We start from the raw sequence: 16,620 nt of genomic DNA on the forward strand, positions 1-16,620 counted from the left end.
GTCGGACACACACAGCTCCAACAGCGTCCCAGAGGAACACACACACACACACACACACACACACACACACACACACACACACACTAACCACACAAAACAACAACAACGAGGAGCCAAGTGTCCATGATTAGAAACAAACTTTATTTGTTCAAAAATAGAAACATTTTCAGCAGAAATATATATTACACTTTAAAAATATTCACCAGTGACTGCAGTACTACACTGTACTATGTGAGTACTGCAGAGTACTACAGCATCTGTGAAGTGCGTGTGTGTGTGTGTGTGTGTGTGTGTGTGTGTGTGTGTGTGTGTGTTACCTGACATGATCCAACCAGTAAAAAAAAAAACTATTAAAATATTAAATATTGCAAAAATTCACATTTTAAAACAGTCGACACTGTAAAAATAAAAAAAAATAAAAACAAAAACAAGTTCACAGCAAAAAAGGAAAAAAAAAAAGAAAACCCTGCTACGTTAAGCCACGACCACTGATGTCGTCGTCGCCGTGGTGACGTGGCAGTTAGCAGGTGTGCTAGCAGCTCGTGTTTATTTGGCCTTTTAGTCAGCTTCAGACAGGAAGTGGTGTCACAGCTCACACGTCCAGGCCCTGCCGTGTGAGGAAGTCCTCCAGCGCGCTCAGTCGCTCCACCAGCATCACGTCCAGGTCGGCGTCCACGTCACCGGAGTCGCCGTGGCAATGCCGCCTGGCCGCCGCCCGCTTCCTGGGCACCGTGGCGATGGGAAGCCCCACGCCTAAAACAAACACATCGGTCAGTCACCGATCGGTTCTTTACAACCTCATCCATCATATCAACCTATACCTCAATTATTTAGGTCTAATTTATGTATCAGCTCTGGAGAAATATTTACTTGTTTGTTATCAACAACACTTTATACGACATAAACACCATATTTGGTTAGTTTATTTTGTTTTTTTGATTTATTAGGAAGAACGATGATGCATATCTTCTCATGAACTTGATCTTACTATTTGCTAAATTCTACATAAACAAATGTAACAAAAAGCCAAACTTCTTTGGGTTAAAATCAGAGTTTGAGCTGTAGCCGACATCAAAATGTCTCTATCTTTATTTATTTTGGTTATTTTGGTAACACTTATATATAATATATAATAATATAAGTACACACTATTAAGCATTAATAAATACTGAATTCTTCATTTATAACACATGCATACTCGACTTCCGGTGATGCGAGTGCTTGGGTAGCCACGTTTTATCGGAGCTCCGGCACGTTATCCTGTTTTAATTATTTCTGTTGGCGTTAAAACTCAAAACTAAGCGGATTTTAATCCGGGTGATGTCCCTGGATCAATTGTGGAGCAAAGCTGCTGGCAAAATGCCTTCAAAAAATACAACGAAAAAGAAAGATGCACAGACGGTGCCGGCTTCTCCTCGTGTTGTCGATGCTAGGCTAGCAGGTGGCGCTAGCAAAGGCGCTAGCCCCCCAGCCAGAGCCCCGCCATCCATAGCCCCCCCAGCCAGAGGCCCCCCAGTCATGAGCCTCCCAGCCACTAGCCGGGAAGCAGACCCGGGACTGACCAGAGCTCTGGAAGCAATGACGGCAAATATCGCTCAGATGATGGATGAAAAGCTGGACAAGATGGCACTCGACATCACAGCCAACATCTCTCAGAGTCTGAAAGAAGTTACTGAACGGGTCGGCGAGGCTGAGCAGAGGATCCTAGTGGTGGAAAACGCCTCGGTTGATACTGAAAAGCGCCTGCTAGCTCTGGAAAAGACGGCTAACGAGCTGACCGAGCGTCTCCACGACTACGAAAACAGGAGCCGACGCAAAAACCTACGGATCATAGGCTTGCCGGAGAAGCTGGAGGGGACGAATACAACAATGTTTATGGAGACGTGGATACCCGAGATCCTACAGCTTGACACCAAATCGGGACGCATCAAGTTGGAGAGGGCACACAGGCTTCAGGGTCCGGAAACGTCAAGGTATCCCCGCGCCATAATAGCAAGGTTCCATAACTTCAGTGATCGCCAGCGAGTGATGGATGCAGCCAGACGTCTCAAAGACATCCGAGTCGAGGGAGCGAGGATTCACTTTTTCCCGGACTTTGCTGCTGCAACACAGAAGAAGCGACGCGAATTCGACCAGGTGAGGAGGAAGCTGCAGAGTATCGAGGGGGCTCGCTATGCCATGATCTACCCTGCTTCATTGAAGATTATGGTGAACAAAACTGTTAAAACATTTCATTCTCCAGAGCAAGCCTCTGCGTTTATTGACTCTCTGTAGTGAGCAGAAAATATGTAACTGAAGTGGGTCATTTTACCACTGCTCAGATGTGGTGTTAACTAATAGGGCAACTGCCCCACCTAAAAAGCACATTTTGCTTATGGTCTTCTGAGTTAACTCAGGAATAATCTTTAAAGCATCTATGGATACACTAATTTTTATCTAATAAGTTACAGTTATTAGAGAAATGAAAGTAGTGGTTATTATTCATGCAATGTCTGCTTACTACCAACCAGGCAAAACAACCATTCAGCTTCCTATCGCTGTTAACATAGGGACTTTTGTTTGATTTTACTTTACTACGCCATCAGGTAACATAATCTACCAAATATACCCCCCACCTTCCTTTTTTTTCCTCCTTTTTCTCCTTCTCTCCCCTCTCCTCCTTTTGGGGAGTTGGTTTACTTTATTTTGGTTTTAGTCAGTGGTGGGGTGGCTCATATTTCAATTTAATTTCAATGTGCCAGCTCGATTAGGAGTATGCTTGCATCTCGGGTTAGGCAAAGGGTCTTTCACCCTAAAGGAGGGTTTGAACTTACTCTCTGTTTACTCTTAAGTTTAAGGGTCTTGGTATGGTCACTGAAAGACCTAGTGTTGGTGTTTGTAAATAGTTTTATTTCAAGTTTGGCCACTGTTTTGTTACAAGTTTACAATGTGCTCAGTCTGATTAGCTTATTAGTATATATGACAGTGAGTATTAGCAACAACCTGAGTTATGCTAAAGTCTATTTAATTTAGCTATGAGTGTTCCTAGTATCAAACTCTGTACTTGGAATGTACGGGGTATTCATCATCCAGTGAAGAGGAAAAAAATTCTCACCTCCCTTAAAAAGGAAGGTGTTGAGATCGCGTTGCTGCAGGAAACCCACCTGGAGGATCAGGAACATCTCAAACTGAAACGAGACTGGGTTGGCGAGGCTTTTTTTTCATCCTACACCTCCAACAGTAGAGGGGTGTGTATTCTAATCAACAAGAAATTGCCCTTTAAACTCGAATCCTGTGTCAAGGACAGTAATGGACGTTACATTATAATTAAAGGCCTACTATATGGAAAATATATTTCAATCCTTAACATGTATGCTCCACCTGGTCACCCTACCGACTTTGTCACGAAGGCATTTTTGGAGTTTGCTGAACTTGAAACTGAATGTTCTGTAGTAGGTGGCGATTTTAATTGCCACCTGAACCCACTTTTTGATAGACTGCCGGCAGAAACTGGGGCCCCTTCAAAAAGAGCTAGAGCAGTAGCAGATACATGTGATGAGTTTGGATTTATTGACATCTGGAGAACTGTTCATCCTGATTTAAAAGAGTTTACTTTCTTTTCCAGCGCTCACAGAACTAGCTCCAGGATAGATTACTTTTTTGTTCCTAAACTGATGCTATCATCTGTGGTGTCTTGTGACATAGGAGTTATTTCTGTTTCTGATCACAGTCCAGTATTTTTACAATTGATGTTTAATGAAAAACAAGGTTTTACTAATTCCTGGAGGTTCAACCCACATCTACTCAGCGACCCCAAATTTATCTCATACTTTAAGTCAGAATTTAAAATCTTTTACACCATAAATAAAACACCAGATATCTCCCCCTCAGTGTTGTGGGAAACCTGTAAAGTGTATGCCAGGGGCCTGATTATCTCCTATTCAAAAAGTAAAAAACGCAAATCCTTGGAAGCCCAAACTAAACTAGAGGGTGAACTATCCAACCTTGAAAAGACGTATGCCACGTATCCATCTGAGGCTAATATGAAGGCTATGCTGGCCACAAAAGCATCTCTAAATTCTCTGCTTACCCATAAAGCCGAGCAAAGTATTAGGTTTGCTAAACACAGGCTATACGAGTGTGGCAATAAACCAAATAAATACCTTGCAAGATTAGTAAACAGGAAGAGTGACTCTCAGACAATTTCATCTATTAAAGACACAAATGGATCTAGTAAATTTGATACAAAAAATATTAATAAGGTGTTTAGTGATTTTTATAGTAAACTCTACACTAGTGAGGAGCCCGCGGGAGTACAGGATTTGATTGATAAATTCATGTCTGAACTCACTCTGCCTAAACTAACAGATGAACAAAGACAAGAATTAAACAAACCAATTATGAAACAGGAGGCTTTGGAGGCACTGCAGACCCTACAGTCAGGAAAAGCCCCAGGCCCTGACGGCCTTAGCTGTGAATTCTATAAAGAATTTATGTCAGAACTGATAGACCCTTTTCTGGAGATGCTAAATGACTCGTTTGTTAGAGGGTCTCTACCTAAGTCCCTCACTGAAGCTAATATCAGTCTCATACTTAAAAAGGGGAAACCAGCTGATGAATGCTCTTCGTATCGTCCCATAAGCCTGTTAAATGTCGATTTTAAAATACTTTCTAAAATATTAGCACGGCGCCTTGAGAAGGTACTTCCTAACATTATTAATGTCGATCAGTCAGGATTTGTTGTTGGCAGGAACTCTTGTAATAATATGAGAAGGCTGTTAAATGTAATTCAACTGTCGCATCAGCAGAAACTGACCAGCATGGTGATAAGTTTAGACGCAGAAAAGGCCTTCGACAGAGTCGAATGGCCTTTTCTTTTTTCTGCTCTTGACACCTTTGGGCTGGGAGAAACATTCTGCAGCTGGGTTAAACTCTTATATAATAGACCACTTGCAGCTATTCGTATTAATGGGCAGACTTCTTCTTACTTTCCCCTGGGCAGAGGCACCAGACAGGGGTGTCCCCTATCCCCACTGCTGTTCGCCATAGTTATAGAACCTCTCGCGGAAGCTATAAGGAATAGCCCAGATATTACTGGAATATCTGCTGGTGAAAAAGATCATAAAATAGCCTTATACGCTGACGATATTTTACTTTTTGTAACTAACCCACAGACATCTGTACCAGCTGTTTTGGAAATAATAAAACAATTTAGTGAGTTCTCAGGGTACAAAATAAATTTTTCTAAATCTGAGGTCATGCCTCTAGGTAACCCTCATTGCCCGACTCCATCTCCATTTAAATGGTCACCCAAAGGTTTCACTTACCTGGGGATTTCAATTACTCCATCACTAGAAGCACTGTACAAGGCCAATTTTGAGCCTCTTCTAAAACGCATTAGGGATGATCTTGACAGGTGGATATCTCTACCATTGTCTATGTTGGGGAGGATCTCCTTGCTCAAAATGAATATCTTGCCGAGACTCCTTTATCACCTTCAAATGGTCCCTATTTTACTTAATAATAAAACTATTAAGAGGGTGAACAGCTGGTTTAGTACATTTATTTGGAACAAAAAGAAGCCTCGATTAAAGATGGCTAAACTACAGATGTCTGTGGAGAAAGGTGGCTTGGCCGTCCCTAATGTTAGACTTTATCAGCTTGCTGCACAGCTTCGCTACATAGCTGATTGGATTAATGGTGACTCGGAATCAGTTTGGTTAGATCTAGAAACACTTAACGCAGGTAGCCCTTTGCCAAGTCTGTTATTCGCCCTAGATTTTAAAAAAATTAAGAGTGTCTCAGTTAATAATATTATAGTTAAAACAACTCTACAAGCCTGGCAAGCAATAAGGAAGCTGGAGGGCCGTGCAAATACATTGTCTTCTCTAGCTCCTTTACACTGTAACATTGATTTTGCCCCAGCCAGCACAGATGGTGGTTTTAACATTTGGAGAGATAGAGGGGTCTTAACCCTCGGGCATTTATTTCATAAAGGAGTGATGCTCCCATTTACAGAAATTGAAAAGAAATATAATCTACCTCCACATAATTGCTTCAGATTTTTCCAAGTCCGTAGCTTCATTAAGGATCAAAATAGTCATGTCTTTGACCATCAGACTTCAAAGATGGAGCGCCTGCTTCTCAACCGAGGCAAAAAATCAGTCCTTGGCCGGGGTTATGTTGAACTTAATCTTGCCAGCAATATGGATACAGACTATCTACGGCAGGTGTGGAATAAGGATCTCAATCTCAGAATTGATGAGACAACATGGTCAGAAATGTGGCAACGGGCGAAAGAGATCTCTATTTGTAATCGAACTAGAGAGACCCAGTTTAGGATACTGCACAGATTGCAGATTACCCCCCAGCTCAGACATAGGATGAATCCGAGTTTGACTGAAATGTGCTCAAAGTGTCACGTAGAGGTGGGGAGTTACAGTCATTGTGTCTGGTCATGTATTTATATTGAGGAGTACTGGCGTAAAATTACTGACAAACTCAATTTGATTTTTGATGTCCATCTTGACCCTGACCCTCAGGCTCTGCTCCTTGGCTTAGCCAGCCCTCATATCAAAGGATCTGATCAAAGAAGGCTGTTTAATGTTCTTACATTTGCTGCCCGAAAAAATATACTCCTTAAATGGATTGATAATGCACCTCCTACAATTATAGGATGGCATAAACTGGTTTTTGAGTTAATACCAATGGAATATCTGACATACAGATTCAGATGTAAAACGCCAGTCTTCTTCAAGACCTGGACACCCTTCTTTAAATATGCTGGTAAAAGACTTACAAATATTGTTTTAAAGGGAATGGTCGACCGCAGCGCTGACAAATGGCAAGATGACATCTTTGGGCCGTGAGGCTAGATTTCCACTTGCTTGGTGATCAATTGTCATTTATTTACTGCTCATATTTTGTGTTGTTGCATCACTGTCAATTGAAATGGACTGAACGCTCCTGTGTCTTGATTTCTGTGGCCACTGTTTGTTTGTTTGTTTTTGTTTGTTTGTAATGTGTTCAATTTGTATGTTTATGGAAAAACCATAATAAAAACATTATTCAAAAAAAAAAAAAACACATGCATACTCATTAGTATGGTGTGTAGTTTATAAATACAGTTCGTGCTTATCAATTATGAGTAAAACATTTTTAACTGTGTTTATAAACTACATACTAATGATTATTTATCCGTTATACATGAAGAATTCAGTATTTATTAATGCTTAAAGGGACAACGAGGAGTTTTGGAAAAGCAAAGTGTTTTCACACTACATTTATGAGCCTCCGCACGCACCGTAAAATTCTTTTGACCGGCGCAAGACAGACTCATGTTTTCATTCATCAAGAATTAAAGTCAGAGGTTCAAAGAGGTTCACATACCGTCGTAGTTCCGACCATAAACGGCGATTCAGCTACGTTATTCTCATGACTCGTTGCGAAACTGAAAGTAAAGAAACGCTGGTCGGCTCGACCAGCATCTCCGCCACCACTAATAATAACAAAATAACGATAGAGACAGAACGATATATTTATCGAAAATGGGCCCGTTAACAAGTGTGGGTAGCGGAGATTCATCCACATTAACGTGAGACTTTTTTATAACCGATTAGAAACTCCTCGTTGTCCCTTTAACTAATGCTTAATAGTGTGTACTTATTATAAAGCGTTACCTTTATTTTTTTTCTGTATATAATAAAAAAATCCTATCCATCATATATCCCAGAATACCTTGCGGCCTCTTCCTCTTCCTGGGCTGAGTGAAATCGGGGAAGAGGAGGAGCCTGCGCCGTCTCTGCTGGCCAATCAGAAGCAGCGCTCCGTCCTTCTCTCGCGGCTCCTCGAAGATCGTCTCCAGACTCCTGAAAGACAACAGCAAAGCATGCTGGGAAGTCTAATAGTTGCTGAGTGGGACCTGTTGGGAGGTGGGGGATTTGTAGTTTTCTACCTGTTGGATGTTGGGGACTTGTAGTTCTTGTTGGTGTAAATCTCCTCCAGACTGAACTCTTTCTTCTTTAATCTGAAAAACAGTTTCAATGTTGGAATATTTTCTCTTTTGTTTTTTTTATTCTTGTTGTTTTTTCGCTGCTTTATTTCGCTCTTCACCTTTTGACCTTTGGCAGTCCCATCGGTGTGAGTGGTGTTTCCCGCGGCGACGCCCGGCGGATGCGAATCTGTGAAACTCGTTTAGCGCGCTGAGCAGAAACACATGAAAAAAAAAGTTAATAAAATAAACTATTTATTTATTTTTACAACGCGCAAACAAAAATTTGCGAAGGAGAAACTCCACCTCTCCCTTCGCGCTGAGGAACTCAGAGCTGGTCGCTGATTGGCTGGCAGGAAACAGATCTGACAGTCCATTGGCTGAACACGGGGGGAGGGGCAGTGCCCGTCGCCGGGGGAGATGGACACTCCGAGTGCTGTGATTGGCTCGCTGCTTCTGCTGTCGCCGGGTGGAAAAAGTTGAGCTGCAAACCAGAAGACGTGATAACAGTGTAATAACATGTAATAAACACACACAAAAGTATGTAATTATAGATGTGATGTGCTATTGTTTTGTTGTTGTTTTGTCTATCTATTTTATTTATTAGTATATTTGAATAATTATTAACAATCACTGTGGGATTTGTTGAGGCAACAATAATTCTTTTTTTTTATGTACATTGGTGTGTAACAAATGACAAATAAAAACTCTTGTACTCATATAATTACTATAATAACATTAATTATTTGTAATAAAATGTGATATCATTGTCAGTTTCTCACCTCAGATTCAGACTTCGCACATAACTGTAAAAAACAAACATCATGGTCAGTCTCCACTGATAACAACAACATCAACTTATACAATGTAATATATTGATGAAACTAGTTACTATCTGTTTACAAATATGACATCATGACAGCTCAAGATAATTAAAATCAATTAACTATTATTATTACTACCGTATTATCTATAATGTTTAATTTCTGCTCATGAATATTAATGTGAGTTAATTTAAATACGACCAACCAGTGGTCGCTGCTCAGACTGGGCGGGGCCGTCCAGTCCTTCAGCGGCCGCAGGGGACTCCAGCTCGACCCGCCCTTCACTATGTCCGCCAGCGTCTCCATGGCAACCCTCGAGAGCCGCAGCATGGGCGCGGGTGGAAACAAGGAGGAGGACGAGGACGAGGACGAGGGGAGCCACAGGCGGAAAGCGCTGTGATTGGAGGAGAGGGAGAGGGGGAGGGGAGGGGTGAAGTCGGAGAAACGCCATTGGCCGGAAGAGACGGTGAGCGTAGCGGGCGCCACGGCAACCGACTGGCTGCAGGTCGGAACGCTCCGGCTCACGGCCGCCGACGATTGAAGGAGGCGCAAGGCATCATGGGAAGAGGAGCCAGTCATACTGAAGAAAAAAAAAAATCAAACCTCTTACTTTTGTATTTTGACACATTTATCTCTTTGTCTCTGTCTCAAAATTAAAGGAATATTTCTAAAAATTTTCATCATAGCAGTAGGTTCGTAACCTTTAATTGTCGGTGCAAGCTATTTTTAGAACGGCGGAGCAGAGCCGTGAGCTGCTCAGAGCTACGCTACGGAGGCTCATGGGATTTCTTTGTTTCCCTCATCAAACTCATCAAATACACAATCAAACAACTCCACAACGCTCTGGTGGACAAGTTGTGACCTGCACATTCACCACGCTATGAGATAATAACAGAACGTTACCAGACAGAGTTGTTTTAGAGGTAAATGTAGAGACTGCTTGCTGAAAAACTGCCCCCGACGGTAACGAGCATCAGCGGTTTTGCATGAATTTACCTCTAAAACAACTCTCTCGTCTGTCTGGTAACGTTCTGTTATTATCTCATAGCGTGGTGAATGTGCAGGTCACAACTTGTCCACCAGAGCGTTGTGGAGTTGTTGGATTGTGTATTTGATGAGTTTGATGAGGGAAACCAAGAAATTGGATCTGTTTCCTCAACATTCATCTTGCTCTCTCCTAAGAAAGGAGGCGGGTCTCCCTCAGACTGGTTATCCTTATCTTTCCAGACATTTCTGACACTCTTTACTTTTGCTTTCTTCCCCTGAGCTCTGGGAGGTGGTGGTCCCTCAGGTCCCTCAGCCTCAACTCCCTCCAGACTCCTCACCTTCACTGTCACTGCTTGATCCTACTTCTCTGCTTGCACCTGTCTGTACTGGCACTGCTACCAGAAGCACACTCTTCCTCACTTGAGTCTGGAAACTCCTCTATTACCCTGTAGTGTGCCTGTCTTTTTCAGCTCTGCAAAATATAAGGATATATATTTTAAAAAAAACTCAAATTACATTATAAAAACATAAAGAAGTTGATTCACAGCCAAAACATTACAGGATATGAATTATTTTCAAGAACAACATTAGTAGTAGGCATAGCTAGTGATGAATGATGTACAACTGAGTGGACAGATGATTAATCGGTATTTCCTCTTATAAAATCAAAACTTGGAAAATCTTTACATAATATGTCTCCTTAGATGTTACTTGATGTAATTTTTTTTTCACCTGCAATGGCATCTTTTTATAGAAGGTAGCAACCGAAATAGCTGAGGTTGGTCTTTCTCCCTGTCTGTCGGCCATCTTGGATCTTACAGAGTACTTTTTCCCATTGCAATGACCAGCCAACGGGATTTTTTATATGAGATGATGCAATAGCTTCCACTAAAGTGGACTATATGCAGCAGTGCCCAAAATTGCAGGTTTATATATATAGAAAAAACACTTTCAAAGGGATACTTCACCCAAAATCGATAATTCACCAATCATCTACTCACCGTCATGCCAAGGAAGGGTTTGGAGAACTTTTGGAGTCGTCTTTCAGAGAGCGTTTTGATGACTCTGAAACTTCTCCAAACCCTTCCTTGGCATGACGTTGAGTAGATTTGATTTGAAAATCTTTAATGTCCCCGAAGGGCAATTTGGTTTGCAACAAAAGTTCAGAGTCAACACAGTAGAGCTCACATAGCACACACGAGATACAATAAATACATATAAATACATATAGTCATCACAGATTACAGTACTGTACATCCTTCCCAACAGGTTCGCCTACAGCGTATTAAGGAATCTAACGGCAGACGGGACAAAGGATTTTAAATATCTGTTTGATTTGGCCTGACAAGGGAACGTGTACCTCCTCTTAGATGGGAGGAGTCGAAACTCTGCATGAAGAGGGTGGAGAGGGTTTGCCAGAATGGCCTTTGCCCTCTGAATGGCTCTGACCTGATAAACATTATCAAGGTCATTCAAGTTAATGCCAATTGTTTTTTGGCAGAGTTTGACCACATTCTTCATCTTATTCTTATTTGATATGCTGAGGTTCCCAAACCAACAAATCATTGCAAAAGTTAAAATGGACTCAATAAAAGATGAGTAAAACAGTTTAAGAAACTTCTTATCAACGTTAAAAGACCTCAGTTTCCTTAAATAAAACAACCTCTGATTTACTTTCCTGCAGATGGCATCTGAGTTGCTCTCAAAAGACAGTTTGTCATCCAGGATGGTGCCTAAATACTTATAATGGTTGGCTATGTCCACAGCTGTGCCTTTGACAAAGGTTTGGGCTGTGACAGGTGGATTCTTTAGGAAATCAATTATCATGTCTTTCGTTTTTGACACATTAAGTTGCATATAAGAATCATCACACCATCTAACAAAATGGTCAAGGACTGGTCCGTGGCCCGCCTCATGGTCCTGCAGGAGGCTGACAATCACGGAGTCATCAGCAAATTTAATTATGTGCCTAGACTCAAACGTGCTCTTACAATCATTAGTGTACAACATAAACAACAGAGGTGACAAGACACATCCCTGGGGCGAGCCTGTGGAACACAACAGAGTCCCGGACAGGGTTTCATTAACACGAGTTCTCTGAGGCCTTGTTGTCAGAAAATCAACTAACCAGCATATAGTTCCCAAATCAACACTGTGTATTTCTGAAAGCCTGTGAGCAAGGACAAGAGGCTGCATACAGTTGAAGGTTGATGAAAAATCAGCAAAACATAGACGTATGTGTGTTTTCCTGCCTTCCAGGTGCCTGACAATTAAATTCAATAGTGTCGCCACAGCATCCTCCACCCCTTTCCTGGGTTGGTAGGCGAATTGAAGGGGATCAATCACAGTCTGCGTCATAGCAAGCAAGCTCTTTTTTACTATACACTCAAAACTCTTCATCACCACTGAGGTGAGGGCCACATGAGTCGATAATCATTTAATGTCTTAGGTGATGGTACCTTTGCCACGGTAACAAGATGATTGGTGAATTATCGATTTTGGGTGAAGTATCCCTTTAAACAGCTGTACACTGTAGTAACCTCCATGCATGAAAGGCTGTCAATGAAAACGTGATATTGAATTGGTAGGAATTTAAATGTTAGCGTGTGATTTGTAGATTAAAATCAATTTAAACATTTGGTCTAGATGACAATTATTGACTTCCCCTCTGGGATTAATAATTTGTCCTATCCACCTTTTTCCGAACGTCAAAAACGTAGCCTGTTTTGCCGGTTTTGGAATGTTATGTTTACGTTTCCATGGTTTCAGTAGCCGTGGTAAATGCATGGATTTTTTTTTTTTTTCCCCCAATGAAAATCTGTAAAACGCATGGATCATCACAGCAGCTTTTAACAGTGGATATCACACAAATTGACATCCGTGTTAAAAGCCAGCGTTAATAGATCCATGCGTTTACCGCAACTATGACAACGCCTGAAAACCATGGAAACGGAAACGTAAAATTCCACCAAACCGGCAAACCGGAAGCCAGTTTTGACCATAGATGACGTTCGGAAACTTGTGGATGATAATAGGATGAATAATAATAATAGATAAAATATATAATTAGCAATATAATTATATTTTGACTATATTTGATTTTACACATTCATATTGTTGTAAAAATGAATTAATCAAAAGAAGAAATCGAAGAAAATCTATAACCGTGACATGGCTACTCTCTCTCACCTGTGGAGCAGCAGCTCGGCTCGGTACCCGTTCTGCCTGACGACCGCGCCGGCGCCGCTCTTCTCCGATTGGTCGACTCCTCCCTCCTCCTCCTCCCTCTTCCTCCTGTGTTTCTTCTGGTTGTAGTTCTGTAGTGTGAGCCGCCCCTCCCCCCCCGCGCCTCCTCCTCCGACCGACACCGACACCGCCATCTGCCCGATGAACCTCCGACCATCCTCCTCCTCCTCCTCCTCCTCTTCCTCCTTCTTCTCCTCTTCCTCTTTTTTGTTTTCTATTTTAAAAACCAGTTCTCCTTCGGTCTTTCTCCTCCTCTTCCTCCCCCTCACCATCACCCCCTCCTCTCCCTCCTCCTCCTCCTCCTCCTCCTCATCGTCATCCTCCCTGCTCCTCCCCTTCCTCCTCTGTTCTGAGAGGAGAGGGGGCGTTGCCGTGTCGTCGCCGTCTGATGATGCTGATGCTGCTGATGAAGAGGAGGTCGTGACAAGAGGGAGGGGGGCGGGGCTACAGGTGGAGGTGGAGGAGGTGAAGACGGACGAGGCTGAAAAGAGAAACCGTTGTGTATATTATTAAAGGTATAATGTGTAGGAATTCCCCCCATCTAGCGGTGCGGTTGCATACGTAACGTATTCTTGATGTTGCATTCACGTGAAATCGGGCAGACGTCAGACAGACAACAGACACTGCATGTAACAGGATAAACAAGCGTCTATGTAAACAAGTGGTCCGCCAGCACGAGGCAAAACAATACAGGTGTGACAATATGTTGTCATGGTGATGTGGTATTGTTTTACCGTCTTTCTCTGGTGGAGTAAAATGACATCCGGTTGGTTTGCCGACGGCCGTCTGCCTGACTGCACCTGAATGCAACATTAGTGCCTCCGTCCTTCCTCACACTACACAGTGGTGACAGTTTTAACAGGCCGAGCCCACAGCTCCGCTGAGTTTCTATGGTTACCTACGGTCACGCTGCCACTGAACATAAAAAATGGCGATGCAACATGGCCGCCTCGGTTCGATGCGTCGCCCACTTATGTATTTGTAACGACTTGTAACAACTCATTAAAGGGATAGTTCAACATTTTGGCAAATTGGCCCATTGCCATAATCGCTATAGTCATAGCAGTAGGTTCGTTACCTTTAATTGTAGGTGTAAGCTATTTTTAGTACGGCGGAGCGCAGCAGCTGGCTGCTCAGAGCTACGCTATGGAGGCTAACGGAATTTCTTGGTTTCCCTCATTAAACTCATCAAATACAAAATCCCAAAACTCCACAGCGCTTTTGTAGACAAGTTGTGAGCTGCACAACCACCACGCTATGAGATAATGACGGAACGATACGAAATGGAGCCGTTTTCGAGGTAAATTCATACAAAACCGCTGATGCGCGTTGCGTTCAGGGACAGTTTTTCAGCAAGCAGTCTCCGTATTTACCCTGTATTTACCTCGAAAACGGCTCCGTTTCGTATCGTTCCGTCATTATCTCATAGCGTGGTGGTTGTGCAGCTCACAACTTGTCTACAAAAGCGCTGTGGAGTTTTGAGATTTTGTATTTGATGAGTTTAATGAGGGAAACCAAGAAATTCCGTTAGCCTCCATAGCGTAGCTCTGAGCAGCCAGCTGCTGCGCTCTGCCGTACTAAAAATAGCTTACACCTACAATTAAAGGTAATGAACCTACTGCTATGACTATAGCGATTATGGCAATGGGCCAATTTGCCAAAATGTTGAACTATCCCTTTAAGGTACGAGAAGCTTTCATTTGTATGTGGCTGTGATTCCACTTCAGAGCGGGACTCACCGGGAGAGCAGGCTCCTCCTCCTCCTCCTCTCTGGCCGCGGCCCGTCTTCTTCCTCCTCTTCCTCCTGCTCCTCCTCTCCAGGGAGTCGAGGCGACGGCCGAGCGACGCCACGGCTCCTCGCAGGAGGCGCCGCACCTCCGACCGGTGGGCCGAGAGGAGGCGGTGCAGGAGGGAGGCGCAGGGGCAGCAGGGGGCAGGAAGAGGAAGAGGAAGAGGAGGAGGAGGAGGAGGAGCAGAGGAGGAGGGCGGGGCTGGACAAAGAGGAGGAGGAGGAGGTGGAGGAGGAATGAGCGATGGATGGAGGTGAGCAGAAGAAGAAGAAGGAGGAGGAGGAGGAGAGACAGAAGATGCAGGAGGTGGAAGAGAAGGTGAAGAATGATGGAGATATAAAGCAACAGAGACAGGAGGAGCAGGAGGAGGTGAAGGATGGATGGATGGAGGGGCAGCAGGAGTGGGAGGTAAAGAAGGAGCTAAAGGAGGAGCAGATGACATGAAAGAGACAGACGGGCGAGGAAAAGGAGGATGAGGGATAGAAGACGATGGGAAGGAGAGAAAGGAAGAGGAGGAGGAGGAGGAGGAGGAGGAGGAGGAGCCACAGGGAGGAGGAGGAGGTGATGAGGGGGAGGAGCTCCAAGGAGGAGAGAAAAATCCTGCAGGAGGACAAACAGCAGTAAGTCTTTCTCTCTCTCTCTATCTCCACATGTAAACATCAGCTCTCTCGCCCCAAACCAATATATATAAGTAGCAAAACTCACCTGTTCGTGGTCCACTGTCATCGTCATCGTCGTCATCACCCTCGTTGACCAATGGGAGGACAGGGGGCGGGGCCACGGCCACCAGGCCACGGCCCCGGTCATCACTGTCACTCAGTGTCAATGGTCGAGAGAGCATGGTGGAGACTGGGCACAAAGGAAGAGAGAGAGAGAGAGAGAGAATAATGGCTTTAATCCATCACTGTGAAACAAACACGTTACATATCTCGGCTACCTCCTGACGTGAAAACAACAACATTTTTTTTAATGACATCAGCAGATTACGAACTGAGGACCTTTAAAAACATCGCAGCTTTCGCCAAATCTCGTGAGATTTCAACAACAGCTCGAGAGAAGGGGAGAAAAAAAAAATCTCTAAAATTATTTGTGTAAATCCGAGGATTTCACCGTCAGCTGGTGGACGGGGGGTCACATTGATGGTTTTATGGCGTCACAGCGGGATTCATGTGACGTAACACGAAGCTACAGGGGCGCTCGCGGACGCTGGGCTGATCGATAAGGTGATTTTGGGGGAAATAAAAGAAAACTGTGTCAGAGCTAGCTGCGGCTAGCTGCCTAGCCAAGCTGAGTGAATCCGTCCTACGGGGACAAACTGGGGCGTTTTAACGCTTCGTTTTACCTTGTTGAAGCCCGGCGGGTCCGTTAGTCTCCGTTAAATCCTTTTATTACTCATTTTCGGTGGTTTACCGGCAGAAAGGCGCCGAGTCCGGCCGGTGTTTCCCGAGGAATCAGTGCCGTTATCGCATTAGACCGGCGGCGTCAAGCTAACGGAAGCCACTTTGTCTGAACTTCCGGTGTGATGTCATGGACAGAGTACCTTTCAAATTAAAACGCAAAAGGACATTATATATTGTGTAAAACAAAACACAAAATCAACATTGAGGGGTAGAACGTTATCACTTATTTTGATTTCAAAGAAAAGAAACTATGTACTATAGTAAACCTTTATATTTTATTGGGGAAGTTCCATATTCATAAATGTACATTTCAGAATTCTTCACCATTAGTGTGAATGCTGGAAGCATTCACACTATTGTTATTCGGTTCGGCCATTTTCTGCCTTTCTTCGTCATGTAACTAG

The 16,620-nt window shown here is 43.4% G+C and overlaps 1 protein-coding gene across 1 annotated transcript; it reads right to left on the reverse strand.

Moving 5' to 3' along the window:
- Positions 1-124: 124 nt before the first annotated feature.
- Positions 125-16,313, reverse strand: LOC146976948 (uncharacterized). The gene is made up of 11 exons (XM_085792718.1): positions 16,159-16,313; positions 15,522-15,665; positions 14,766-15,416; positions 12,970-13,507; positions 8,999-9,373; positions 8,752-8,775; positions 8,276-8,453; positions 8,092-8,180; positions 7,934-8,005; positions 7,717-7,847; positions 125-753 (listed from the first exon to the last, which is right to left on the reverse strand). The coding sequence occupies exons 2-11, from the start codon at positions 15,655-15,657 to the stop codon at positions 593-595; spliced, it is 2,355 nt and encodes a 784-aa protein (XP_085648844.1). The 5' UTR covers positions 15,658-15,665; positions 16,159-16,313; the 3' UTR covers positions 125-592.
- Between the last annotated feature and the right edge of the window lie 307 nt (positions 16,314-16,620).

Source organism: Trachurus japonicus, chromosome 12 (genome assembly GCF_045865225.1).
Source record: "Trachurus japonicus isolate A0001 chromosome 12, Traja_1.0".
Lineage (NCBI taxonomy): Eukaryota > Metazoa > Chordata > Actinopteri > Carangiformes > Carangidae > Trachurus > Trachurus japonicus.